At 41.8% G+C, this 27239-nt stretch overlaps 1 protein-coding gene across 4 annotated transcripts in view; it reads right to left on the bottom strand.

Annotated features, from left to right (window-relative positions):
* Positions 1-723: 723 nt before the first annotated feature.
* ST6GALNAC3 (ST6 N-acetylgalactosaminide alpha-2,6-sialyltransferase 3) overlaps positions 724-27239 on the bottom strand; it is a 545718-nt gene continuing 519202 nt past the window's right edge. For 3 of the 4 annotated variants that reach the window (XM_032494597.1, XM_032494601.1, XM_032494609.1), the window contains one exon: positions 18618-22931. In XM_032494597.1, coding sequence (XP_032350488.1) covers positions 22902-22931 — 30 coding nt within the window. In that variant the 3' untranslated portion in view covers positions 18618-22901. Of the gene's footprint in view, positions 810-18617; positions 22932-27239 lie in introns of those variants that run through there. The other variant, XM_032494611.1, reaches the window with a different exon arrangement.

Below are 27239 nucleotides of genomic sequence, written 5' to 3'. Positions count from 1 at the left end.
GAAAGGATGTCTCTTCTGGCTGAAAACAGTGGTTCTAAGTGACATCTTGAGAAGGTCTTATTTTTGACTGGTCACCTCAGGCAATATGTCAGCTGATTTGCCTGCTAGCTTTTTCCTAAGGAAATATAAACCAGCCAGGAAACACACACACACACACACACACACACACACAAAGTCTCACACTGGAAACCCCAGTTTGACCACAGATCAAATACTCTCTTGTTTGGAAAACACCCTTGTTCACTCCTAGGACCAAACAGGAAAGGAAAGATGGACAGGCGGCTGGTTGAGCACATCACCTGTGTAATAAGGCGAATGCAAAGGCTGGAGCCCTGGGGAGACCACGGGTGGGTGGAGTGGAGAGAAGAAAGACAGCATCTCCTCTATCAGATTAGAGAAGCTGAGGCCCTGCATTACACCCGACCATGTGAATTGCATTGGAGGGCAGAAGAACCCTCCAGAAAAGGGCTATTGACTCTTTAATTGGCTTGCTCACCATAGTGTGGTCAGGATGGGTGGAGATTCACTGTCGATGTCATCCAGGAGACAAAGCTTCTAAGTAGCCTAGAGCGAACTTCACTGGAAGTGTTTTCCCAGAAACAGGACCCCTCTTGCTGACTTGCCCAGTTGGTTATTTCCAGATCAAACAAGTGATATTTAGGTTACCTGGGAAGGTGAGCTGGTGTGGCCACCGTCTCCAGCAACCCAGGTCTGTACAGAAGCCTGTGTCTTGGTCCAACTGGAAGCGACCCTGCACGATGATTTCAATTAGACAGAGACGGCTAAAGGATGCACCTGGACTTGGTTACCTGTGTGCCAAACAGAGAAGCCTCATTTTCAAAGCTCTTAATTTACTGTTTTATAAAATGATCCTGTGGTGAAAGGAAAGAGCTAATTAAGCATTTCATTATCTAACTGATAGAACAAAGCACAAAGTGACAGTGAGGAAAAAACCAGCTTTGGGAAACATCTGTCCCACTCTGACGCTGAGGATTTCATTGCTAGGACAGCATCTGCCGATGGAGGCTTTTAAAAATTGAAACAGAGGAATCTTCAAATAGCATGTTCTAGAAATACCTACAGGGAATAGACTCCAGGTAAAGTTTGCTCTTCAAACCTGTACATAGAATTTACTGTTCTTAGAAATGATAGCACCCCCTCCGTACAAAGGAAGTCATGTTCAAGTTGGCAGTGATTTAATGAATACAAAGGAATTATACTGGAATTTACCGTGTATTATCTCTCTCATGTGCACGGCTTCCCAAGCTGCCTTACTAATAAGCAATTAAAACGGGAGTGACCAGGGATGGTGGGCAGTGGTAAATGTCTGCTCTTTTCCCAGCAGCTTATAAATAGCCTGGAATTTCTGCTTGGTTGCTGGAGGAGTGTTGATTGCTGATGTCACAGCTGCCTCTGCAGCTTTTCGAACAGGCAGTGAGATCTGGGATTCTCTCTAGTTAGTGGAATTTAAGAAAAAACTCCATGTGTAGCCTCTTTCATTGGCTACAGTACTAAACCAGTGTGAACATAGGGCCACGCATGCATCCTGAAAATGTGCTGTCCAAAGACAGCCACTGTGAAGCTCATCAACAAATAGAAGCTCTTAGCTTCATTATTTTTAACACCAAATTAATAGATGACTAGTGTAGACATACAGAAAATACAGACAAGCAAAAAGAAGAAATTAAATCAATTTATAATCTCATCCAGAGAAGAGTTCACAGTAGGCACTTCAGAAATATTGATTAAATAAATATTTCCTCCCAGTCTTCTTCAATGCAGATATATACATTGCTTAGATAAAAACTGGGTCATATTGTACCTATTTTTCTGAAACCGGATTGTAAAAATTTTAGCACTAGATCATAAATAGCTTTCCAAGTCACTAAATATTCTTAACAGTTTACATGACTGCTTGGTATTACCTTTGGGGACAGATTTAGAGTGAAAATTAGACAACATTTAGTAGCACCTTCTCATTCTTTCATCCATTCAATAAATATTTTTTGAACATGAACTGTGTGCAAGATTCTCTTCTAGACACTTCGGCTTCATCAGGAAAGAGACAAAACTCTTGCCTTCAGGCAAAGTAAACTGTGGTTGTGGGAGGAAGACCAGCAAATTAAGTGTAATAACAGAGCATTTGAGGATGGTAAGCACTGTGGAAAAGACTGAAATTGAATAAAGGGGACAGAGCATACTGGGGAAGAATATTAATTTTAAAAGATGAAGTTTAAATGAAGTCTTGAAGGAGGAGAGGGATTTGGTCACAGAGATATTTTAGGGGAAGTGTTTCTGACAGGAAACAGCCAGTGCAAAGGCCCTAAGGTGGGAATATAATTGGCAAGTTCGCGGAACATCAAGGCGGCTGGAGCACGGACGGTAGGAAGAGAGTGGCAGGACGTGGTCTGAGAAGCAAAGAGGGAAGATCAAGAGTTTCGGCTTTTACTCTGAGGGAACCTGGGAGCCCTGAGTGTTTCGAGCGGAGGAGGGACACAATCTGATTTCCCTTTTCACAGGGTCTGCCTGAGAGCTAAGTCAAGAAGAGGGCGTAGGGGCAAAGGTGGGACAGGAAAGGAGTCGGGGGACTGCAGTGAAGCAGCCGCAGTGCTGCTGGCTGCACCCAGGGTAGGACAGTGAAGGCTACAACCTTCAATTCTAGATGGATTTTGAAGGTGGTGTCGACAGCATATGCTGAGTTGGGTGTGGGGTGTGAGAGAAAAAATAGTGTGAGAGGTATGCCCAGTGTTCGGGCTGAGCAACTGTAAGGGGAAAGTTGCCTTTTACCAGGATGGGCAGAGTATGAGGTCGGGGCAGATTTCGGGAGACAGAGGCCAGGATTTAGTTTAGGGCCATGTTAAGTTTTTTAAAATGAATGAATGAATAAATTAATTTTCAAATTGAAGTATAGTCAGTTGACAATGTTATGTCAGTTTCTGGCGTACAGCATAAGGCTTCAGTCATATACATACATATATTCATTTTCATATTCTTTTTCATAGGTTACTACATGATATTGAATGTAGTTCCCTGTGGTATACAGTAGGACCTTGTTGTTTATCTCTTCTACATATAGTGGTTAATATTTGCAAATCTCAGACTCCCGATTTATCCCTTCCCACCCCTTCCTGCCCTGGTAACCATAAGTTTGTTTTCTATGTGTGTGAGTCTGTTTCTGTTTTGCATATAAGTTCATTTTTGTCTTTTTTTTAGATTCCACATATAAGTGATATCATGCGGTACTTTTCTTCCTCTTTCTGGCTCACTTCACTTGGGATGCATGCTAAGTTGGAGATGTCTGTCAACATCCAAGAGGAGATGTTGAGGTTGCAGTTGGGTTTCAGAGCTTGGCATTCCGAGTCTGGGCTGGAGATATAATTCTGGAAGTCAGAGACACAAAGACAGCATTAAAGTTAAGGGATGACTTTAATGGATGAGATCATATAAGAGTAAGTGTGGAAAGGGAAAAAGAAAAGGATCAAAAATGCTGAGGCATACCCACATGATTACGTCCACCGAGAGAAGATGAAGAAGTAGTAAAAGAGACTGACAGGAGCAAATGATGAGTTGGGAGGCAAATCAAGCACGTGGGGTCCTAGACACCAGGTGAACAGCGTGTATAAAGGAGGAAGGCACGGTTAACTGTGCCCCCTACTGCTAACAGGATGACTGTGTGTGAGGCACATCCCGGGAGTGGTGCTCCTGCAAACCTGCAGCTAACCAATTGCAGTGTGGACTGGGTGCCCCCATCTCTTTTTCCTTTTTTTTTTTTATATAATAAAAGATATTAATTTTATTTAAATGAGATAGAAAAGACAAATGTACATAGTTAGCACTATCACTACTTTAAAAAAAAATAATGCAGTCAGTTATCTCCTGAAGGTAAAGTGAAGTTGAGCACGCCCTGCAGAACTGTTCACGGCAACCCTCGCTACTGACGGGTAAGGGAAGGGCCGGGAACCGATCACTGAAAACAGTGATTTGGATGCATGATGACTGACAGGAGGGGTTTTGGAGGAGGCCACACAAAAACATGAGCATTAAAGGGATTAAGAGAGATGAGGAAACAGAGAAACTGGAGGCAGTGAGTCTTCTCCTCCTTGGAGGAGATCTGTTGTAAAGAGGAGCAGAGAAGTCAGGCAGTAGCTGTTGGGGGGCGTGGGGGTCAAGAGAGATGGAAGAAGTACAGCGTATCCGTGTGCTAACGGGAGCAACGGACAGCGTCACCCTGTCTTGCCTTGACCACTGCTGGCTTCATTTGTTTTCTTACATTCACGTTTGCGCCCTACAGTCTTTTCTTTAAATATACCCTGAGTGTGATCCTCTTAAATCATAAACCAAATAGTGTCATGCTTCCTTCCTATCACACTTAAAATAAAATCCAAAGGCCTTACCATGACGTGTATGGTCCTGCCTGGCTAACCCTCCTCCCTCATTTCCTACCGCTCATCCCCTCAAACATGCAGCGCCAGCCACGCTGGCCTTCTTGCTCTTCCTCCAGTGCCCGAAGCGTTCTCCCAGCGCAGGGCTCCGCACTTGCTGTTCCTTCTCTCTGGAGCTCTTCCCTGTATTTTCACAAGCCTGGCTTCCCCACCTCACTCAGGTCTCTACTCAAACGTCGCTTCCTCAGTCCTTGTCTGACTCCCTTATGATCTCCCTGTCACTCTCTATTTTCTTACTATGCTCTTTTTTTCCCCATAGCACTCAGTCACCGTGTGACTTTATGTAATTCCTTATTACTGTCTCTCTCTCCTCCAAAATGCAAGCTCTGTGAAGATAGAGAATTTGTCTCACCTTGTTCATGTTTACCCCTAGTTGGTACCATAATGTCTGGCACATAGTAGGCACTCAGTAAGTACATTTCAAATCAATGAATAATTGGGAGGATACAATTAACACTATGAACACTTTACTGCCTTTTAACACACTGGCAATTGAGGGTCATGGCTTTGAGTTCTGTTGGCCTTAGCAGATGAGGAGGGAGTCCAGTGTGTACTTTTTGTTCCGCATACATGAGTACCCTGAAGATATTCTGTCCAAAGGCAGAGAACTCTTGCTTCAACCTAATCATACTGTTTAAGGTATTAATTTTTAAAAGAAATTTTATTGAAGTGTAGTTAACAATGTTAGTTTCAGGTGTACAGCAAAGTGATTCAGTTATACATATACATACCTACACGTGTTTTCTTTACGGATTCTTTTCTATTATGCGTTATTACAAGAAATTGAAATTCCCTGGACTATACATTAGGTCCTTGTTAATGGAAAAACTTTGGTAGGAAATAAATAGAGTTGTCCCCTGTTGTGGTGGAAAAGACCCTGGATGTGCATCAGAAGGCCTGGATTCAAGTGTCTGCTCTGCTCCTTGCCAGTGCTGTGGGACCTTCTGTAAGTCACGATCTCTCTCTGTGCCCTAGGCTCCTAATTTTATATTTGTGAGAAATAATATCTCATGTACTTCCATCACCTCATGGCTTCAGGACCCAATGAGATATTTGGGATAGTGCTAAACAAATGCGCATAAATAGTTTCTCTGAATAAAAACGAAGTGTTTGAAGCTAATCTAAGGGGGTGGGGGAGAGAACACAAAGTTCTGCTGCAGCCTATGCACCATCTGGCTCTTTAAAACGTAGTCCCTGGGGAAGAAAAATGAGATTGCTGTCAAGACTGCTGTAAAGAATCATTTCAAAAGTGGTATTTTCCAGCTCTAATAAGTCTGCGATCAAACAGTCAGTTTCTGGGGTAAAGGCCACTACTTTCCACCAATTGACCTGGAAGCAGGTACCATGTATTTAGTGTCAGGAGTGTGCAAGCAGAAGCCGTTTCTGCCAGTGAAGAAGGAAAAACAAAAGTGTGCCGCGTGAGAGCCCGGACACCCCACCTAGCCGGGAACTGATGGAAGTGCGCCTCTAGACACCCCCTCCCCCCATGCATCACCTGGCAGACGCCAGCTCGTCCCTACACCAGAGGTGTATTTTAAATTCAGCATTTGTGTGTGTGAGTTGCAAGAAGACAGGACTTGCCTGGAAGGGCGTGCAAGGCAGGAGCAGCGGGGCGAGGACCAGCTCAGGGCTCCTTTCTATTTGACCTCTCCCTCCCGGCTCATCTCCTTCTGCACTTGGCTGCTCCGGTCCCCTTTTCCACCGTGCCCTTCTTCTGCTTACTCGTGTTTCTGCCCCTGTTACCTCTGGCTATGTGTGTCCCCCTTGGGTCGCCCTGAACTTCTGTCGTTGTCTTTGTGGTGGCTGGGATAATAAAAAGAGCCTTTCAGCTTTCTGGTTCCAAATATTTACAGAGAAATCTCATTCAGCTCACCTAAACATTTTGATCCTGGCCACACACATCTTGGGTCACTGCTCTCTTTGCTCTGTTCTGCCTTTGGGACAGATGCCCATCTCTGGATTACAGCTGTGGCCAGAATGAGGTCAGGTGGTGCAGAGCCCAGCTGGACCCACTGACAGAGCCTGCGGGTTTGGGCAGATTCCCGGAGAAGGGGATTGGGTGACACAGAAATTTTATGTGACACCCTGCGTAGGTGAGGACATGTCATGTGTGTGGGTTGCCCCGTGATCTCTTTTAGAATCATTGCTTATTCCAAAGCTAGAAGGGTGCTACTCAGGAGACAGGTTCAGCATGTTTCCGAATCTCCCACTTGGAATCTTTCTTTTCATCATGTCTATCAATCTAAAATATTTTATGTCAGCCTAATTCATTTTCAGGCCTAACAAACTGGTTTCTAATGTGCCAAAAAGAGACCTAGACACTAAGTCCCAGTAAGTCCTAAAACCTGTTTCACTGTACACGCTTCATTATAGTTCGCTTAGGCTGCCCCGTGTATAAACCCCCACAGCATGGTACAACCAGGCATCCTGCTCCACGGCACCCTCCTTGGGTGCCCACCTTCCCAACTCTTGCTTCAGTTCTTCAAGAGGCTCTCTCTGGTTCCTCGCAGTGAGAACTGGACATGAAACCATGACCTCTTATTCCCAGGAACATCCTTTTGGCTGCACAAACTGCAAGCAAGCAATCACTGAGGAAATGCTGTTAACTTTCCACTCATCGTATTGAAAGCAGAGGCTTCACTGGCTGGATGCTGGCCATCAGGACTCTCTGCTCCCACCATCCATGCCCCTGATACCATCTTTCCAGAAAAGTTAATTTTTATGTCATCGGCATAGAGATGGCGCTGAGTACCTGCACTGCCTGAGTGTGCAGCTGGTCCGGGGCTTGGACAGTTACGCGGCCTCCTGAGAGATGCTCTCAGAACAAGAGTGGGGCTTGGAACTCAACTCTCAGTTTCATCCCAGAATCTGAAGCTCAGTGAAGCCCTCCCACCCCCCACCATTACAGCCAGAGGGCTGAGTCTTTCAGGACTGTCTCGAAGCCGGGGCTCCTACGGCTTTCTTTGTCACGGCTGTGACCAGCCAGGTTGCGTGTGTTAAAAAGAAGAATGAGGACTTCTGGCTCTGCTCGATTCAAGAGGCCGACTGTGTCAGGTTGCTATGACTCCCTTTCATTTCTAAATCCCTGGCCTGGTTCTGGGCAGCGTTCCACAGAGAGACTTCCAGCAGACACATGGCCTTTCCATGTTTGGGGGCTCGTCTGGTGAAAGATGGAGTTTCCCACGTCACCCAGGCAGCCTGACTGCCCACAGAGGGTGTTGGACAGTCTGAAGGCAGAGACTCCCAACCATATTCGGTCTGACCAGGACGATCAGATGGGAGGAGGAGGAGGAGGATGAAGGTTGCATCCATAAGACCCATAGATACCTGGGGAGGTTAAGGGACTTGGGTAGGGTCACATATGTGGTAAGTGACCCCAAGACTGGAGAGGCAGGTTCCCAGGACCATTAAGGATAAACATGCAGGTGGGCAAGAGTTTTACATACGCATAGACTGGTTCACTCCCAGTTTCTCCAGCCCCATTCACTGCCTTTCTGCAACTTTTCAAAGGAGGAATATTAGACAAATACTGTATGATATCACTTATATGTGGAATCTAAAATGTATTACAAATGAAATGTATATGTAAAACAGAAATGGACTTACAGATATAGAAAACAAAGTTCTGGTTATGAAGAAGGAGAGGTAAGTGGGTAGAGGACAAATTAGACATATGTGATTAATAGTTACAAACTCTTATATATTATGTATAAAAGAGGTAAGCAACAAGGATATATTGTGTAGCACAGGGACTTACAGCCATTACCTTGTAATAACTTATAATGGAGTAAAATCTGCAAAAATACTAAGTCACTATGGCGTACACCAGAAACTAATATAAATATTGTAAATCAATAAAGTTAATAAATAAATAAAAGGGAGAATGCTGACCTTGGCTCTAGGTAGGATTCCACCCTTTTTCCATCTTGAACCGCCTTCTGTGTGTTTACAAGATGTAGTAAGGGGTTAGGAAGAGAGATTCAATAGCAGGAATTACCCTAGAGGACTGTGCCCGTGTTTACTTTTCAGACATGGGGCAGTGGCAGAAGAACACAGAGATCTATGCAGGAAGGATGGCAGTAGAGGTTCTGAGGCTGGGCTGCCATGGGTGGTTTGGCACTGCCAAAGGGGTCTGGCCTAAAGGAAGCAGGGGCATATTAATTAATACACCCAGATCATGGGGCTGGTAAGTGACAAAACTCCTAGCACAGAGCCTGAAAAATAGTAGGCTGTCAGGAAACAGATACTGAATGAATGGAAGTCAGAACCCAAATCCAACTTCCTGCTTGAAAGGCAGTGCAGCTTCCATTTGGACAGCCTGCTTCTACCTTAAATGTCTTTTATCATTCAGCAGCATTGAGAGAAAAGGCATTCTTAATTTTTCATGTAATCTCTGAAACCAAAACGTCGTGTTTTGATATTGAACAATCACATCAGTGCTAGTAGGAAGATGAAGATGGTAAGGAGCTGAGTCACTCTGACCACCCTCCTGGTCATGGGTAAACAGCAGGCCACAGTCAGCCTGGAATTTCTTTTGTGTTTGGCAGTGGAATATCAAATGAGTCTAACATGAGTTTCAGTGAATACCGGAAGATCAGACTCCCACTTGAAATGACTGTGTTGCCTGTGAATATGAAATATGGACCAAGGTGTCAGTCTCCCCAGCTGAGAAGAGCAGTGTGGGAAACACAGTGACTCCTAACTGAGCAGCACCATTCCTGAGATTCATCAGATCAGCTAATTCAGGACTGCTTCACGTGCTAAAGACCAGTGATCATTGCGGAATTTCACGCTAATGCAACCTGCCTCGGCTTAGAATTCAGCACAAAATTAAATAACCTCTCCAAGGGTGTTACCTCAATCAAGGAGCTTGAAAGAACTTATCCACTAGTGAGACAGGCCCACAGCCTGGGTGGAGACAGCACTGGACCGACTTGCCACTTAGTATTTCACAGGGAAGATGGCTTAATAAGATCTCTCTTGGATTAAAAATTTGAGAAATTCTCTCTTTCTCTCTCTCTTTGTCTTACTCTCACTCTCTCCCCCCCCCCTTTATTCCTCTTCCCTCTCTTGTTTTCTTTCTTGCACCCACTGGATTGGTGAAGTTTGTACACTCCACCAAGTTTCTTACCCATTGTAACTGTGTCAGCAAAGCTGTCTCTCTCATGCAATTCTTCCTGCAAGAAATGGAGCTATTGTTCCAGCCTAAACCTTATAAAGTAACGTCTTCCCCCTGGACTGCTCCAGCAGCAACCTCTCTTCTCATCAACCTGCTGACAGCAGCGTAAACTTTAACTCGTAAATTTTAACTATGTTTCTCATGAGTGAGAGCAAATGCTTACTGCCTACTTGTCTTCGGGCCTGCCTGTGGATGTTGGGGATTGAGGCAGGGAACACTCTGACAGAGGGCGTAGGAACAGGCAGAGGGTGCTAGAGACGTGGTCAGAACCCATGTTTCTGCATCCTGAGCCGGAACTGATTTATTAAACCACATAGGTATGCAAGAGGCCATCACACCTCTGGAGTGACCTGTTTATCCTTGTGGGTGAGGGAAGGGCTCACTCCTGTTTCGCTTCTGTTTCAGTCCATCCTCCTTTCACTGCGGTATCACACGACCAGCAGCACGTGGCACAGGGAAGGGGGGCAGGACCAAGTGATGCGCTGTTACGCAGCAGCCTACACCCATGAAGGGACTCCTCCCAGAGCCCGCGGTCTGGCCCAGCCTGGAAGTAGAAGGCTTTCAGCTTCTCGGGTGTCAGCATCCCTCTGCCTCAAAGTGGAGAAATCGGTCTAAAGTGGTAAGTGATCTCCAAGGTCTTCCTAGCTCTTCAGAACCCCATTGAGCCTGAAGTACGATTTTGATCATTCTGTCCACCTAGTGTCCACCACCAGCACGGCACCTCTGACCTTCCCTTGGGTGTATGTATTGTCTTAAAGCCTCTCTCCACCCACAAACTTAAGCAACTTAAAATGGAATAAGTTGGGAAGGGAGGTGTATAGCTCAGTGGTAGAGTGTGTGCTTGGCATGAATGATAAAAATGAGGTCCTGGCTTCAATTCCCAGTCCCTCCATTAAAATCAATCAATCAATCAATCAATCTAATTAACCTCCTCCCACACACACACACACATACACAAAAAACAGAAAGAAATGGAATAAAGGTTGTCAAATACCGCATTTGAATGGTGTCTCTGTCATATAAAAGCACACAGTTCTCTCAAAGAAATAGGATGTAAAGTAATTCCTTAACTCGTTTAGGTTATGGTTGTACGTGGTGTGTTGTGAAGAGGGTTAAGGGAGAAAGAAGATGAGACGTGTTATTTGTAAAATTCTTAATTTAAGCAGAAAAAATGTTTCAGGCAAGGGACTTATTTCATAAGATTGTCTTTTTTTTTCTTAGCAGTTTAATAAATGTCATAAAATGTGGACTTGAAAATGGCGATTCAATAGCCACATTCAAGTAGTCTTCTTTAGTAACTGAACTTGGGGGCTGGGTGAAAATTACATTTCCCTTGGAACCAGATAGAAGTACACCCATTAACCCCACAGCTTGTGGGCGATGCATTTCCAACCACGTCCCACATCAGTAGGTCACCTGGAAAAAATACCGTCTTGGTTGGAGCCAGTTGCATAGTTTAAACAACAAATCTTGCAGCCCAGAGATCACCTGTGGGGCTGAAGGTCGGTGAATAGAACACCAGTCTAGAGAACCTTACAAGTCGGGGGAAAATTACCTTCCGGGGCACAAAAAGCACGATGAATTTCAAGAAATATCATTCTTATTTTTAGAACTCTGTGGCTAACCCCCTACTTCACCTTGAGATGCAGATATTACAGGAGCTACAGTGTGGTCCAGCATTGGCATAGATAATGATACAGCAGCTTTGTCAGAGACAGATTTATGTGAGGGCTATTATGTCATTCTGGTATTAAGATGAAAACAGAAAAAAATAGGCGGATAAGCAGATCAAGCTTTGTATTTTGATCTGAGAGAAACTGAAAGACATTTTATAAGGCAGAGAAATTTTCTAAATTCCGTTTGTTTGAAGGAATTATCCTCCTCCTAAACTTTTGAAGGCAATTCTGGGTGCTGATTATAACTTGAGGAAAACTTTTTAGCCGTGTGGTTTTTAACTGACGAGGTTGACTTCTGCAATCATGTTTTTTCCCCTTTGGTTTCTGCTTCTGAGACACGTGTGTGGTCTTTCAGCTTAAGTTTTACAAACTTTAAAAATAAAGCCTTGTCTAGGATATACAAGAAGGCACGCCGCCTCCAGATGGAAGTGAGTGGTTCCCTGGCTTCGCTCAGAATGGCTGAACCAGGTTAGAACTCACATTTGGAGTCAGTGTCGCAAGAGCTCTCAGTGTCGTATGGAAACTATCAAGGGAGGTTTGTAGCTGAAAATTACTTATTTGAGGTGCAGTGACTCGGAGTTTTAGAGTGTTAATATCTCTAGGTGCTTATTCCTCCTCTTCTCCCTCCCTTAAATGAGGAACACAAACTTGGCAATATGTCTACCATCTACATGGAATTCCCTGGTAATTCCTCAGGTCCTTTGAGACACCTCTTATCTTCCATTCTGTCTCCTTCTAGGTCCTCTCCTTCTAGTATCAGGCCAAGGAAATCAGAAAGAAGATTGGAGGTGTCCAGGGTCATTTCTAAAGATAGAAATGTGAATATCCGACAAGATGAAGGAGCCCAAAAGAGAAAGAGCATACAGCCAGGGGGACAGTGACAAAGAACAAACTTAGACGGAGGCTGGATTGAGGCATGAGGAAGCAGAACATTTAGAAAAGAAAATGGAAAGCAATCTCTAACAGAGTTCTTACGTGAGAGATGGTCTGCAGATATACCGCCCCTGAGACTGGTGAAAACTGTGTTACATCATCATTACTCCCCAGAACTGTTACCAGAAGCCTCTAGGGAATTAAACATCGTTTTTATTTAATTTCCATTTATTTAATCTTTTGTTGTTTTGGTGGTGGTAAAAATACATAATATAAAATTTGACATTTTATTCATTTGTAAGTTACAATTTAATTCAGTGGCGTTAATTACATTCACAATGTTGTATAATCATCACACCGTCTATTTCTAAAATGTTTCATCACCCTAAACAGAGTTTCTGTAACTATTACTCAATAATCCATAATCTTTCCTCCCTCCCACCCCAGTCTCTGGTAACTTCTACTTTCTTTGTCTCTGAATTTGCCTATTTTAGATATTTAATATAAGTGAAATTATGCATCTGTCCTTTCATATCTGGCTAATTTCACTTACCATAGTGTTTTCAAGGTTCACCCATATGGTAGCATGTACCAAAATGTCATTCTTTTTCATGGCTAAATAATATTTCATCATACATATATACCACATGTTATTCGTCTATTCATCTGTGATGAACACCTGGGTTGTTTCTACCTCTTGGCTCTTGTGAATCATGCCACAATTAGCCTTTTAAAACTTATATAGCCATTTTCTAAAGAGTAGTTCTTCCTTGTAAGATTATTTCTTTAAGGGACAGTTTTAAAATGTCTTTGCTAAGGAAAAGAATTTCCAGATCTACCCTGACTGCTTAGTATGGTGGGAACCACATTCTTGCTTTGTGTACTAAGTCAGCAGAATCACTTCTGACCTGGTCCTACTTCCGCCAAGATGAGCTAAGGGGTCTCACCCCGCAAGGTTACTGTCCTAGGGCCCCGAGTGAAACTGGATGATAAACAGTGCTCAGCACTGAGTCCAAAAACAGAAGAGATGTGAGATCCTAAGAGAAGACTGGGTGGCTGAATTTTAGCTGAGAGAGTTAACTGGGTGAGATACGTGGTTTTAGAGCTAATAATGAGTCAGTCAGAGATTCGCACAGGAGACAGGTCACCCTAAATGCTTAACGCAAGAAGGGATTTAAGATGGAGAATGGGTTGCTTTCAAAATTGTCAGAAGGACTGATAGAATGAGTACTAGGAGGGTCCTAAAGGGCTCTCAAAACAATTCTTCACTGACCCCTGGGGGAGCTACCATCTGAAACCATCCCTGGAGGTAAGAATTCAAAAATGTGCTCTTGTACCTGTGAGCCGGCATTCTGGAACCTGGAGTCAGTGCAGCTAGTGCTGCTTCTGCCCTGGCCACCTCTGTGGCACTTGCTTGTGACATCTAGAAAGTTGGAAAAGGGACCTTGGGTAATCCAATCTGCAGGAGTGTCTGGAACTCTACAGTTTTGCTTGCCAGCAGAAGCAGCAAGACAGACAGGAAAAGGGCGTCTGTCTTACCTTCACCTAAATTTCGTTTACTCTGACCTTGGGAGCACTTGCTTTCCAACACAGGAGAACAAACTTGGATAACACTGCATTTTTTTTCTCCCCAAATTAGTCTCATGAGCACCAAAGTCAATTTAGGCTGAGTCAAAGGTCATGCATCCCCTGATGTGATTTTCTTTCTTTCTCAGGTAGAATAAAAAATAGAGTTAGATTGTCTAGGGCTATACACTGGAATTTGAAGTTTGTTAGGAAAGGAAATTAAAAAGCTATAAAGAGACCTCATCACTCTGTAAATAATTTTTTGAATTACAAACTTAGGGAAGGTGATGAAAAGTAGCATTTCCATGCTAGTGGATTTAAAATAAATGTCTGTGTCTGTGCAAAGCCGACAGAGAAGAACTCTGTGATTTTGGAGAGGAGTTTCTCCTGGGGAAAGGGGTAGATGTCCCATTATCGAAGACCCTGGCATTTTAATCAGATCCCAGCAAGCTACAGAATGACCCTCACAATTTCTGAAGAAGAGGTTCCAATTTGAGGGCTCTGAACAAAGTTTTGCCACTTTCTAACAGGATGAAATTAGTCGAATTTTCCTTGAGAGTCAAATAGGCTTGAAAGTATCACTTCTATGTCACTTTTTCAAAGGATGTTGAAAAGACCAAGTGAAGGAAGAGCTTTGATAACATTTTATAAAAAAATCAAGAGCTAACCATATATGAGATATTGTTATTGTTATTATCATTCTTTTGATTTCAAGTGCCTTATATGCAGACTGCTTTATATAGGTAGCTGTTCAAGGAACCGCATTTGAGTTAATTATCTCATCACAAATCCACTGTTCTATGCGTCAAGACATTATGTCAAGGCTGGGGAGACAGAAGTAGTTCTTATCCTCAAAGAACTCAATCCACAAGATTCATAAGTATTTTGTCCACTAGATAATTTCAATGCCAAGTGGAAAAAGCAGTAATTGAGGTTATGGGGACGGTGGGAGCACAGAACAGGCCCCTAATGTGGCCTGGGGAGCTAAGAAAGATTTGCTAGAAGAGGTGAGACAAAGAGAATGAGGGACAGTGAGAGGATGAAGGTGCTTTTCAGCAGTGGTGACCAGCACTTTTATTTTTTTCTTTCAGTAAGGAGATCTGTTCAGAGAGAAATAAAAATGTTTCTAGGTCACGTTAAAAATGATTTAAAAATAGGAAATGTAGTACTTTGTGCTAAAGCAGGTTTGGGTGTTTCCTCCATCACTGAAAAATTTTGGTTTTTGGAGAAAATTTTAGAAACTCTATTTAGCATACTTCACAGTATCTAGTTGTAACTAGCATCTCGGTAGAAATTTTATAGAATTTGAGATCTGGTAGTAGGGTAATGAGACTGAGAGATTCGAAGAATGAGGAGTTGTCATCCAACTTCCGGCACAGAACAAGAATGGCACAGGCAGCACCAACAGGGGACTCCTAGGTACAAGGAAAGCTGGGAGGAGGGGGGCTGACGTAAGGTAGTGGTGGGTCTAAGTGGGCTATAAAGTTTCTGAGTCAGCAAGACAGGAAAGGGGAATTGATGCAAAATTCCCTATGACTCATGCACCTGTCTTCTCTGTTGTCTATGTATAAAACAGCAGTCTTGCTGCAACGCTTCTGGGAAGGGGGTTTGTGTGTGTGTGAGTGTCGGGGGAGGGGGTACTTCTCCTGCTTCCTTCCTTGGGGCATTCTGCTAGAGTTTCACTGCTTCGAGTTTGGGAGGAGCAGGCATGAGTGACTCAGCACTTCCTCTCTCTCTCTTTGGGAGCCGGTTGCCCTCAGGAAGTGCACTTTCTGCTCTGCTGCCCCGTGTTTGTAGTTTTGCGAGGGAGAGGTAAGAGCCTTCAGTGTGCAGGGCAGTCCACCATTCTTTGGGGCTTTAATCTTTGAACTTGAATTTCTCCTTGGGAATTTCACACGGGAATTACACACGGGCTCAAGTTCAAATATGTGGCATCTTTCTGTTACTGGAGAGTCTTTAGCATGTTATGTGATCTCATCGCAGAACCACTAACGAGCTAAATCAGACATTGTGATGGACATGATTTCAGCTGGGGAACCTAATGGCAGAGCAAATTTTCAGCCTTGACTATAGAATGACCTGGTACTATCCTGTCCTGTACTATCCCGACTGACTTCAGAGTCTTCTGGGGGCAAAATCTAAACTGCTCACTGGTGGTTGGTAAAGGGTTATTCAATGGAATAACCATAGCACTGACTGACCCTCAGTTTAGGGAATATCTGGGGAGAAAATCCTTTCTCCAGCTTCAGGCTTCTGTATGATAAAACCTCAATTAATTGATGCATTTGGGGGGCAGTGAGTCCACAGTATTACATTTCTTCCTCTCCCTCGGGTCCTGGGAGGCAGTAAGTTGACTGAAGGCGTAAATCATACTCTGCTTTGTGCCTCCCTCCCAGGGGAAGCCTGTGGTTTTTCAGCACTTCCAATGATTGTGAACGGGTAAGTCTGTTTAAATCAAGGCAAAGTATGACCAGGCTCGCTTAGCCAACAGACCAGAGTCCCAGTCTCCAATATCAGCTTTCATCAATAATCTGCCTGTCTTTTGATTGAATCTTTTTATTGATTCTGAACCTGGGTGGGGAAGAGTGAGTAATGTCAAGGATTAACCCTCTCAAACCCCTCTACGTGAGGGCTAGGAGGTCTCTCCTCACTGCTTTCGCTCACGCTAAAATCACATGGTGCACAGACAACGAGGGGCAAATGCCAGCCACGCGGCCCCCCGTGGGGGTCGTCTCCCCAACCCAGGACCGTGGCGTCAAACTGAGGAAGGGCTTTCGCAGTGCGTTTGCTTTTCAAAAGGCTTATTAATCAGACATTTTTAAAGTGATATCCAGATAAATTCCAAGGTTTCACAAAACTTAGTTTCACCATAGTGTCTCATGTAAAGAAACACAATCCAGCAATAAAAGCTGAAAAAGGTATTGTGGTTCCAATTTTTACTTGCATCTCTTGAAGGACAGTAAAAAGAATTCAATTCAAAACACAGAAGCACTTGTTCAAAAATCTTGTTTGTTCCTCTCCAATTTTTTTCACAATGCCAGTTGCTTCCCGGGTCTTGTGCTCAAAATTTTGCAAGAGTCTTCTCACCACTATTGTAATTGCTTTAAAAAGAATTTTTTTTTTATTGACATGTAGTTGACGCACAATATTAGTTTCTGGTGTACAGCAAAGTGATTCAGTTATACATATGCAAAAATATACATATTTTCTTTTCAGATTCTTTCCCATTGTATGTTATTATAAGAAATTGAATAGCATTCCCTGTGCTATGCAGTAGGTCCTCATATCTATTTTATTTATAGTAATGTGTGTCTGTTAATCCTCAACCCCTAATTTATCCCTCCCTGTCCTTTCCCCTTTGGTAACCATAGTTTGTTTTCTATGTCCGTTAGTCTGGTTTTGGTTTGTAAATAGAATTTGTATTATTTTTTTAGATGTAATTGCTTTCTGTTTTCTCTCCCCTGCCCCCACTCTTATTTCTTTATATAAAAATTGACTTAGTATTTTTTCTTTACCTACTTATAGGATTCTTCAGAATAAGTGAGATCTGAGTGTCAATATGAAATTTTTAATATCCAAAGGTGACTTTTGAGCATAGAAAGAAATTAGTAGTATTCCATTGTATAAATATACCACAACTTCTTTGTCCAGTCATCTGTTGATGGACATTTAGGTTGCTTCTATGTCTTGGCTATTTATATAGTGCTGCTATGAAGATTGGGGTGCATGTATCTTTTTGAATTAAGGTACCCTCTGGATATATGCCCAGGAGTGGGATTGCTGGATCAGAAAATAAGTCTATTTTTATTTTTTGATAATAGCTCTTTATATTAAACTTTCCCTGCAACAATTGTTGTATCACTTCTGTCTCTTGTTTGGACTCTGAATGGTACATACCCTTTAAACAAGTAGTTCTATTCACAGACCTAATTAATTAAATATGCTTAGACTTTTGAACATCACAAGTGTACTTGTAATTTTCTCTTAAAACCTTTAAAATGTCTGAAAGAGAAAGTCTAAAATCCTAACAAGCAAAATCTTCTCAAATACTTAAGCAATCCTTATAAATTTAATGAGTTAAACATATAGGAAATTTCAAGTTCACATAAGCATTCTAGTTTATTTACAGTCAAATTCTTGTAGCAACTTCAATTTAAGTCATAAATCTACAATCAATTACTGATTTGATTTTGGCAATAGAAAGCTAATCATCCAGATCCAATATACCACGTTATCTTAAATACTATAATCACTTCATTATTTTTTCAAGTATACTCTTTTTTTAACCTTTTTTTAATCACTGTGCAATTGACATATAACATTATATTAGTTCCAGGTGTACAATGTAATGATTCACTATTTGTATATTTGATCATAAATGAAGAATACGGATTAGCTTGAACTTGACACAACAGTATTTACACTATAGATTTTAATTGCATATTCATTCTGTGCTTATTTCCAAATCTTCCCAGGGTTAAAAAGATGTTTGCTCAGCAACGGGACAGTTTTACCTCTAGTTAGTGATTATTGGATCAGTGATTCATACTCACGTTACATTCACCGTCTTAGACAGGCTAAGGAAATAGTCTTACTCGCTGGTGAAGATTCTGAGACGGCAAGGGCGATATAGGGACTCAACTCACCCAAGCCATTCTTTCTGAAGCATATATGGATATGTTCAGTCTTTTTAAAAAAAATTTCCTTTGTCAGTAAGGGACTCAAAAGTCATACTCCTCCCAGTTTTTTCATGTGATTTGGGTAATAGGAATTCAGTATTTTCACTCAGATTTCAGTTACTCAATTCCTGATTGAGTTCTGAACTTCTTTAGCAACATCACAATTTTGCAGGCACTTTAATGCCATTTGGTTAGATTGTGAATTTCCATTCATAGATTTTTTTGTTTTTTTCTGGTTCTTAGGGCCTCAGTTCCAAAGGGTTGTTAACGATACTTTGATGCTGACACAGAAAGCTGGACTCCTTCTGTCTGGGAAAAGGGTAGTGGAATTGTGAGGTGGTGGGGGGAGTATGTAAATGTCTTCTTCTGTTTCCACATCATCTGTATTTCTGAAATCAGGTTGTAGGACACAGTGAGCAGCTGAACAGGCCACATAAAGACTGAGGGTTCAAATGTGGTCATTATTACCCTGTATACTACCTAATCTGTTCACACTGTACCCTCAGCGTAAGACTGCTTCTTATGTCTGCTATTCCTATATTCTTTACAGTTCTCTTTACTTGGTTTCCTGGGTCACACTAGTCTTATGGATAATTAAGAGCATCTGTATTTGACTTGGAGCCCCTCAGTTATGTTACCAGGACTCAAAAACTGGCCTCATCCTTTTCCCATGGGCTCAGAGTAGCTTACACATCTTTGCTTTTTTGAAATGTCATTATTAAGCACTCTGTCTTCTAGGTGCTCTGTGATAGTCACAGGACATAAGTTATCTCATTTAATTCTCACCATGAGATAGGTGCTTTCCACTACATTGTTACAGAGGAAGAAACTGAGACACAGACACACACACACACACGCCTACCTTGTGCCAGGTGCTCTGCTAGGTGCCAGGGACAGAGTGGTGAGCAGACAGCAGTCCCTGCCCTCTTGGAGTTTACAGTCAAGTATGTGGAGGGGGTAGTATACATACCACATATCAAATATGTTATGTATATACGGTAATCAGTATAGAACCTGACCAAGGCCTGGGGGGCCAGGAAGGCATCCCTATTTTAACTTAACCCAAGTATGTTTGATAACAAAGCCCTTTAAAGCCCCAATTAGTTGAGAACTGCTGAAAGTATATGAATTTTAGGTTCCAACAGACTTGTATTCAAATCTTAGCTCTATTTTTCACTATCTGTGTTAACCTACCTAACTTCAATTTCCGCATTTGTAAAGTGGCAATGATGATGATGGTGACAGAGACCTTATTAGGTAAGGATTAAATAAGATACTATACGAAGCAGCTAGCACAGTGTCTGGCGTCTAGATTTTCCTTCCCATTTCTCTTGCTATTGTCCAATTTTGTCCTTCATCTTTGTTGGGCAGCATTATTCTGATTTCCAAGAGCTTGGCTATTTGTCTTAATGTCCCTTCCTGTTGGGAAGATGATGGTACCTTCATGCAAGTAAGATTCCTAGAGGCAAGTTCTCAAGCCCAGACTCCCTAAAGTGGATTAGGGTGTGTAGACTGGGTGCCTATCTCAGAAACATAAAATCCTTATGAGAAAAAGCTCCTCACTATGAGCCAAAGGCTGACAGACAAATAGGAAATCTCTCCCATTGCAGTCTCCCACTGCATCTCTGCCAGTTAGCTGGTTTTTCCCAGCCCTGAGTCCTTAGGGGAGTTAAGAGCCCTCTGCTTATCTCCGTTGATTCTGCAGCTCTGCCTGCTTGCTGTGCAGGTTGGGGCGACGTCGCTGAGCCTGCCAGCCCAGGACGCAATTACTGCCAGTTGCACTGGGACATTTCATGTGAGAGAATGCCCTGTTACAGAACACACAGACAGAAACAAAATGCTCATTATTTAATTTGCATTTTTTTCCATGAATCTAAAGAAACTCCATTCTGCAAGGAGCATGGAGACAGAATGATTAAGACAGAGCAGCCAGAATACAATAAAATAAACCTCGTTGCTTAGAAGAAAAGAGTGAGGGGAACTCATGGAAGCAGGAGCAATCATAAAAAATCATGTTATTTAAATAATACTATATCTCTCCTGCCTTATCATTCTGATTACATTCAACTAATCTACAAAATTGAAAGGTAATGAGCAGTATTTCCTTAAAGCACATTAAATAATAGTGTCAGGATGCAAATTTACTCATTAAGTATAGATGAGCATGTTAAATATTCATGAATTGTTGCTCACAGTACATAATTAATCCCACGGTCTTTGTGTCCAAAGCATTGAGAAGATAAAGGGTTGCACCACCGCTGTTATAAAATGATATCAGTCCCAAAAGTACCCCTCAGGGCAAAGGTCAGGCGCCGAGCAGATCACAATCTAGAACTTTATTTTATCAATACATTACATTACATTTTTTTACACTGCGTTTTAATAGAAACACAGCTATCTGATGACACAAGATTAATTTTTTCAACTCCTGCTGTCCGATAGGAGTTGGAAAAAGGTAGGAAATAAATACTCGAGACTTGAAGAAGCTCTTGTTTGGCCGGAATATACTATATCTGAGATTCTCTGTTTTTGACCTTGGGCAAACATTTTATAAAAGTCCTCTTCTCAAGCAGAAAATGCCATGTTTCTACCTCCTTTGCTAATCCTTCCTTCAAAAAAGAAAAGATTAGTCCTTTCATTTGGGGTGGAGCACCTTGGCTTTAGAATCTCTTGAAAATACAGCTCATTTTCTCCACCTGATCCATCTCTTCTAGGGCCATATGAAGTTCGAAAGTCATTTCTCTCTCTACAGGGCTAATATATCTTCGTAGGTTCTGGAAAGTTAAAGCCACCTGTTCACAGTGTTCCTTATTTACTTTCTAGGTTACTTGTATGACTGTTTATTTTGATACATGAGTATTGTTGTTGCTCTCTGGGGAAACCCACAGGTGCAAAGTAGCAAATGGGAAAAAAAAATTCAGATTGTTACCAAAAGTCAAAGAAGCTGTAAGCATTCCTCCTCTTATACCTAAATTTATCGATGAACTTTGTGGTGTTTGGAAGTTTTAAAAGTAGGAACCAGGTTCTTCCAGTTCTGTGACTTACCAAGAATGAACTCGATATGCATGATGCTTTTTATGTAAAACTATGTAAATACGTCTTTATGTCTGGGCATAGATTGGATGCTTGTCCTCAAATTTTTTATGTTAATAGCCTTTTCTTTTTTAGAGGACATGTAGGTAATTTTCTTTCTTTTTCTTTCTTCCTTTCTTCCTTCCTTTCTTTCTTTCCTTTCTTCCTTCCTTCCTTCCTTCCTTCCTCCCTCCCTCCCTCCCTTCCTTCAATTTTTTACTTTCACTTCTGCTGGGTATACACCCAGAAGTGGAATTGCTGAATCATATGCTAATTCTATGGTTAATATTTTGAGGAATTTTCATACTGTTTTCTACAGCTGCTGGACCATTTTAATTCCCACCAGCAATCCATAAGGGTTCCAGTTTCTCCACACCCTTGCCAACACTTGTTATTTTCTTTTTTTTTTCCCTCATTTTTATAATATCCATTTTATTGGATGTGAAGTGTTACCTTACTGTGGTTTTGATTTGCTTTTCCCTATTGCATTTCCCTAATGACTAGTGATGTTGAGCACCTTTTCATGTGCTTATTGGCCATTTATATGTATTCTTTGGGGAAATGCCTATTCAAGTCTTTTTAAAAAAAAATAATAGTAGCTGATCAATATAAGATATATTAGCACCAGAAAAATATGCAATAAAAAATCATAGTGGTTGTTACTTGTAGAAATTCTAGTAAGTTTTGTTTTCTCTTTAATTCTCTTTAGTTCTTTTTTGTATTTTTTGGAATATTGTTACAATGCTTATGCATCATTTATCTTTGTTTTTTGGATTTTTTCTAGATTCATTATAGTTTTAGCTCTTATTTATAGGTCTATAATTCATAAAAAATAAAAAGAGAAACCACAAATTGGGACAAAACAGTTACAAATCATACATCTAACAACAGACCTGCATCTAAAACATATTAAAACTTTCTACACAGTTATAAGTGTAAAAACAATACTTTATAAATGTGCCAAATATTTGAATATACATTTTATCAAATAAATTACATGAATGGTTAATAAGAACACAAAGAGATGACCAACAAATCAAAATCCACAAGGAGATACCACCACACACCCACCAGAATGGCCATAACCAACAATAGAGACAGTATCAAGGGTCATAGAGGATGAGGAAAAGCTGGAACCCTCAGGCATTTCTAGTCAGAATGCAAAATAAGACAGCCACCTGCAAAACATCTGGCAGTTTCTCAAATAGTTAAACAGAAATTCACCAGATTCCCCAGCAATTCCACTCCTAGAAATTTACCCAAGAAAAATGAAATCATATGTCCACACAGTGAGCTGTGGAAAAGCTTAACAATGATTTTCAGAACAGAAGGGACAATGAGGAAAGGGTTCATAGTGAAGACGGCGTTGAGTTGCATCTTGGGAAGGGGATGGTTTCCTTCCTACTCCCATCACTTACGGTAGCTCCATTTGAATTCGTGACACCTGGGCAAAACGGAGACATGTGAGAGCTTGGAATGTTTACCTTCCCCAAGTCCCAAGGCATGTGTGACAATGTGGAGGAATGCGAAGTGTCCATGATTTGACGTCCGAGAACCCTGAGGTCAAATCATGTCTCTGTCTTAGTCTCCTGGTGACCTCGCATAAATATCTCAACTACTCAAAGTTTCCGCTTTCTTCTTTATAAAATGGGACTACCCATGATACAGGGTTATTTTGAGGATTACATGAGTCAATATATACAGACATGCCTAGATGAGCACCTAGCAAAAGAAACCTATCAGCATGAGTTCCCTTCCCCTTCTTCTGTCCAGATTCTATTTAACAAGGAAGGCAGCAGCAGCAGCAGTGCTGAATCTAATCTTCTGAGAACTTAGTAAATGCTAAATACTATGTCAAATACTTTACGATCACTGTCTCTGGACCCATCCTCGCCAGTGACGCCTGGGGTTGTCTTCCTTTGGCTATCACGTGGCACTCACCTTCTCAGTGAGATCCATCCTAAGCTCCCTTTATTTATTTTGTCTTTCTGTGTCTCACTTTGGATGGCTTCTATTGCTATGTCTTCAAGGTCACTAGTCTTTTTCTTCCTCAGTTATCTGCTGTCAGTTACATCCTGTGTATTTTTAATCCCACACACTGCAGTTTTCATGTCTAGAAATTTGACATGAGTCTTTTACACCTTTCATGTCTCAACTTTTTTGAACATAGGGAAAACATAATAATGTTTAAAGTATCTTTTTCTAATTCTAACATCTGTGTCAATTCTGAATTGGTTTTAATTGACTAATTTTCTTCATTTTTCCTGGTTTTTTTTTTGCATTCCTAGTAATCATTTTTTGAATCTCAGATATTGTAGATTTTACTTTGTTGGGTAATGGACATTTTCGCATTTCTAGAAATATCCTTGAGCTTTGTTTTGGGACACAGTTAAGTTACTAGAATTCATCTTAATCCTTTCAGATTTTGCTCTTAAGGTTTGTTAGGTAGGACCAGACTGGTATTGAGGACAGGGCTAATTATTCCCGTTACCCAGTCAAGCACTTTCTGAGTACTGTACTCAGTGCCCTACAGGATATAAGATTTTCCAGGTTTGCTAATGAGAATGGGTACTATGCATGGCTCTGTGGGAACTCCGGCAATTACTCCTTCTAATACTTTTAGGTGGTTAATCTCCTGGTCTCAAATGTGTGCTGATACCCATCTGAAGACTCCAGGGGACCTTCCGCAAATCATAGAAGTTCTCTCTCTGTGCGTCTTTCTCCTTCCTGGGCCTCTGTCCTGCCGAGTCTGGCCACGTTGGTCTCTCTGGAATCCCAGCTTCCTGCTCTCTACTCAGGGTATCCACCAGTCTGTGCTTGGGTTCCCCTCTCTGACACACAGCCTGGAAACTGTCAAGTATTGAGCTGGGGCAATCATAAGGCTCACCTCAGTTGTTCTGCATTTCTTAGAGATCACTGTCCTTTATTACCTGGTGTTCAGTTATCTTGAAAACCAAGTTTTCATATATACTTAGTTTACTTTTTTTTAGTTGTTTTCAGGCAAAAAAAAAATAAATCCAGTCTTTCCTTGTCATGGTCAGAAAGGAAGTCTTTAAAGTTTTTCTTTAATTATTAAAGAAAAATATTTTTATGTATGTATCACAAGACAGGTCAGAGGGCTTGAATTTATTCCTGTCATTTATTTATCAGGGAAAGTCACTTTTGGCATGTGTGCTGGTCAGCACGATTTGATTTTTTAACGATAAATTTAAGAATTTGGAAACAGAAATCACACAAAAACATGGAACTAATTATCCTTTCTGTAAACAGCACCCTATCGGCAACAAAAAGTAAAACGTATGAATGTTTTTGTTTTCCCTTGTGAGTGTCTGGAAGTGGAGAGGGCAGGAAAACATCTGCACATAATTGGAATTACCAGCAAGCAGGACCACAGACAGGCAAGCTGAATTTTGAGGCATCTTTTATCAACATCAGTCAAGTTATTAATGAGACAAAAGAAGACTCTCTGTAAACCATTAGTGTAAGATGATGTCATCGCAAAGGACGTCTCTTTGAGGTGTCGTGAGAGAGGGAAATGAATAGTGACTGCATTGATCCTTCCCTCTGGAGTTATGGGACCATTGATGTCCAGAGTGATAAACAGAAGGCCTCATGAAGCCAGAAGCAGCAGCATTTGTGTGGTGCTCCGTGGGGAAGCTGAGCTTGGGTTGCTTGGTGTAACAGTACAGGCTATGAGGTGGGCCGAGGACTGAGGCACCTGGAACTTCCTCAGACAGGTGGGTGTGGAGATGGTCTGAGGAAGCAGGTGGGAAAGGATGTCTGTCTGCTTAAGTATCACTAGGTGATCCAGGGACAATTCTGGTGTTTTCAAAGTGATCCCAGATTTTTAGCTTATCTTCAGCCTGACACCTGATCTCATATGTTTATTTCTTGAATTCTGCTTTCATAACATAAACTGAAGTGGATATTGTCAACTGTCATGAAAATGAAGACTTTGGTCAGAACAACTCAATTTGGTTGTATCTCTTGGAACTAATTGACCAGGTAGTCTTTTGGTGTCTTCATATCACATGTAAAGAATTCACCTATGGGAGGGTGGAGGGTAATACTAGTTTAAGCAGATCGTACTTACTTGGCTCACTGCTGCCAAGTCATTTAATCATGTCAAAAGCAGCAGAAATTAGATATTTTAGTGTTTGTGGATGAGGCTTAGAGATTAAGTGGCTTGCCCAGAGGCATGCATTTTATGACGAGTGAGTCTGAAAAGCCTCGGGCTCCTCTTTCAATAACGCGGGTGTGTATTGGAGCCCCTGAGCTGTTAGTGGGAAGTGAGAAGCCGTATGGAATGCCCTTGGCCACAGCGCCCAGCACAGAGCGAGCCCCCAAACACGGTAGACGGGCACCACCTCCACTATCATCAGTGTTCTGCTCAAGACGACACACTTCAGTAAGTTGGAGGCTGGATTTGAAGACCATGCTTTCTGATTCCAGAGCCTAAGCTTTTAACCAGTGCTCCCCTGCCTGTAATTTAAAAGTATTATAATCTATTTCGTAGAGACTTTGATGTGATTTTAGGCATGGCTTCAATACTTGGCAGGAAGATCAGACAACAGGAAAGTTAAAAAGAATAAAAGCAAAATAGAATCATAGAAGAGGGGACCCATGGCTTGCAGAGGAGCCGGCTTCTTCATGAGAGGCTCACTAGACGCTCTCCCTGCCCACTCAAAGCCTGAGGCAAGACAGTGCCCTGAGAACAGACCAGTAGATGACTTGCCAACCAAAGAGAAATGCATGGCATGCCATCGGAAACTCCTACAGACATCAGTCAAATTGGAAACATAAAATGATCAGATGCAGCTGGTCGTCTGCTGTAGGGAGGCAGAATTTGCCACCACAACATATGCCTCTTTAGCATACGATGCAGAAAAACCAGGATCGCTAAGGAAAATGCTGTTCATCACCCTGCTGCACAAGGGTTAAGTCACAACCCCCTGCAGCTGCTGACCAACAGTGCGTCCTAAGAGGAAATTAGTGTGGTTTGGGATTAGCAGATACAAACTACTCTCTACAGAAGTAGATAAACAACAAGGTCCTATTTTATAGCACAGGGAACTATATTCAATAGTTTGTAATAACGTATAATGAAAAAGAATATACGTATGTACAACTGAATCACTATGCTGTACACCAGAAACTAACACAACATCGTAAATTAAACGTACTTCAATTTAAAAAAAGATGGTAACAGGATGTGGTACTCTGTGCTTTGGACAAGATATTAGATAGCTAGGTGTATATCTCAGGAAGAATTTTAATTGACCTCAGATTCTTGCAGCCTCTCATACATAGAAAAGGATTAAAATCATTACCTTGAGAGTTCTGTACTTTGTGATTAGTAATAATCTTGAACCAAGTTGTACGCTTGACTGCATGTATTTCAAAGCCAAAAAACCATGTATGAGCTGGCTTCTCCCACCTCTTCAGAGCAGCTTCCTCGGAGCTAACTGAGTGGCTGTCTCCTGGGCTACAGGCTTCAGCAAGACCCTGTATACAGCTTAGACTCACAACTCTTATACAGTGTCTCTCTTTAAGTTGCAGGCATAGGGGTTGTTTTAAGCTGGTTATCTTTAAGAGACTGGCACAGGAGAAGCTTTGAAAACCAAGTAGAAGTTACCCTTTGTAAGATACAAAGGATTTACTCTTATCAATAGGGAAGGCAACAACTTAAGTTTGCATAACAACCTTACCGGTGTTTGCTGTGCTTTTCCTGGTAACCTCCCATAACTGAGGA

The sequence above is a fragment of the Camelus ferus genome, chromosome 13, assembly GCF_009834535.1.
Source record: "Camelus ferus isolate YT-003-E chromosome 13, BCGSAC_Cfer_1.0, whole genome shotgun sequence".
Lineage (NCBI taxonomy): Eukaryota > Metazoa > Chordata > Mammalia > Artiodactyla > Camelidae > Camelus > Camelus ferus.
Note: the sequence above shows the minus strand (reverse complement) of the source record. Positions and strands in the feature narration are given on the sequence as shown.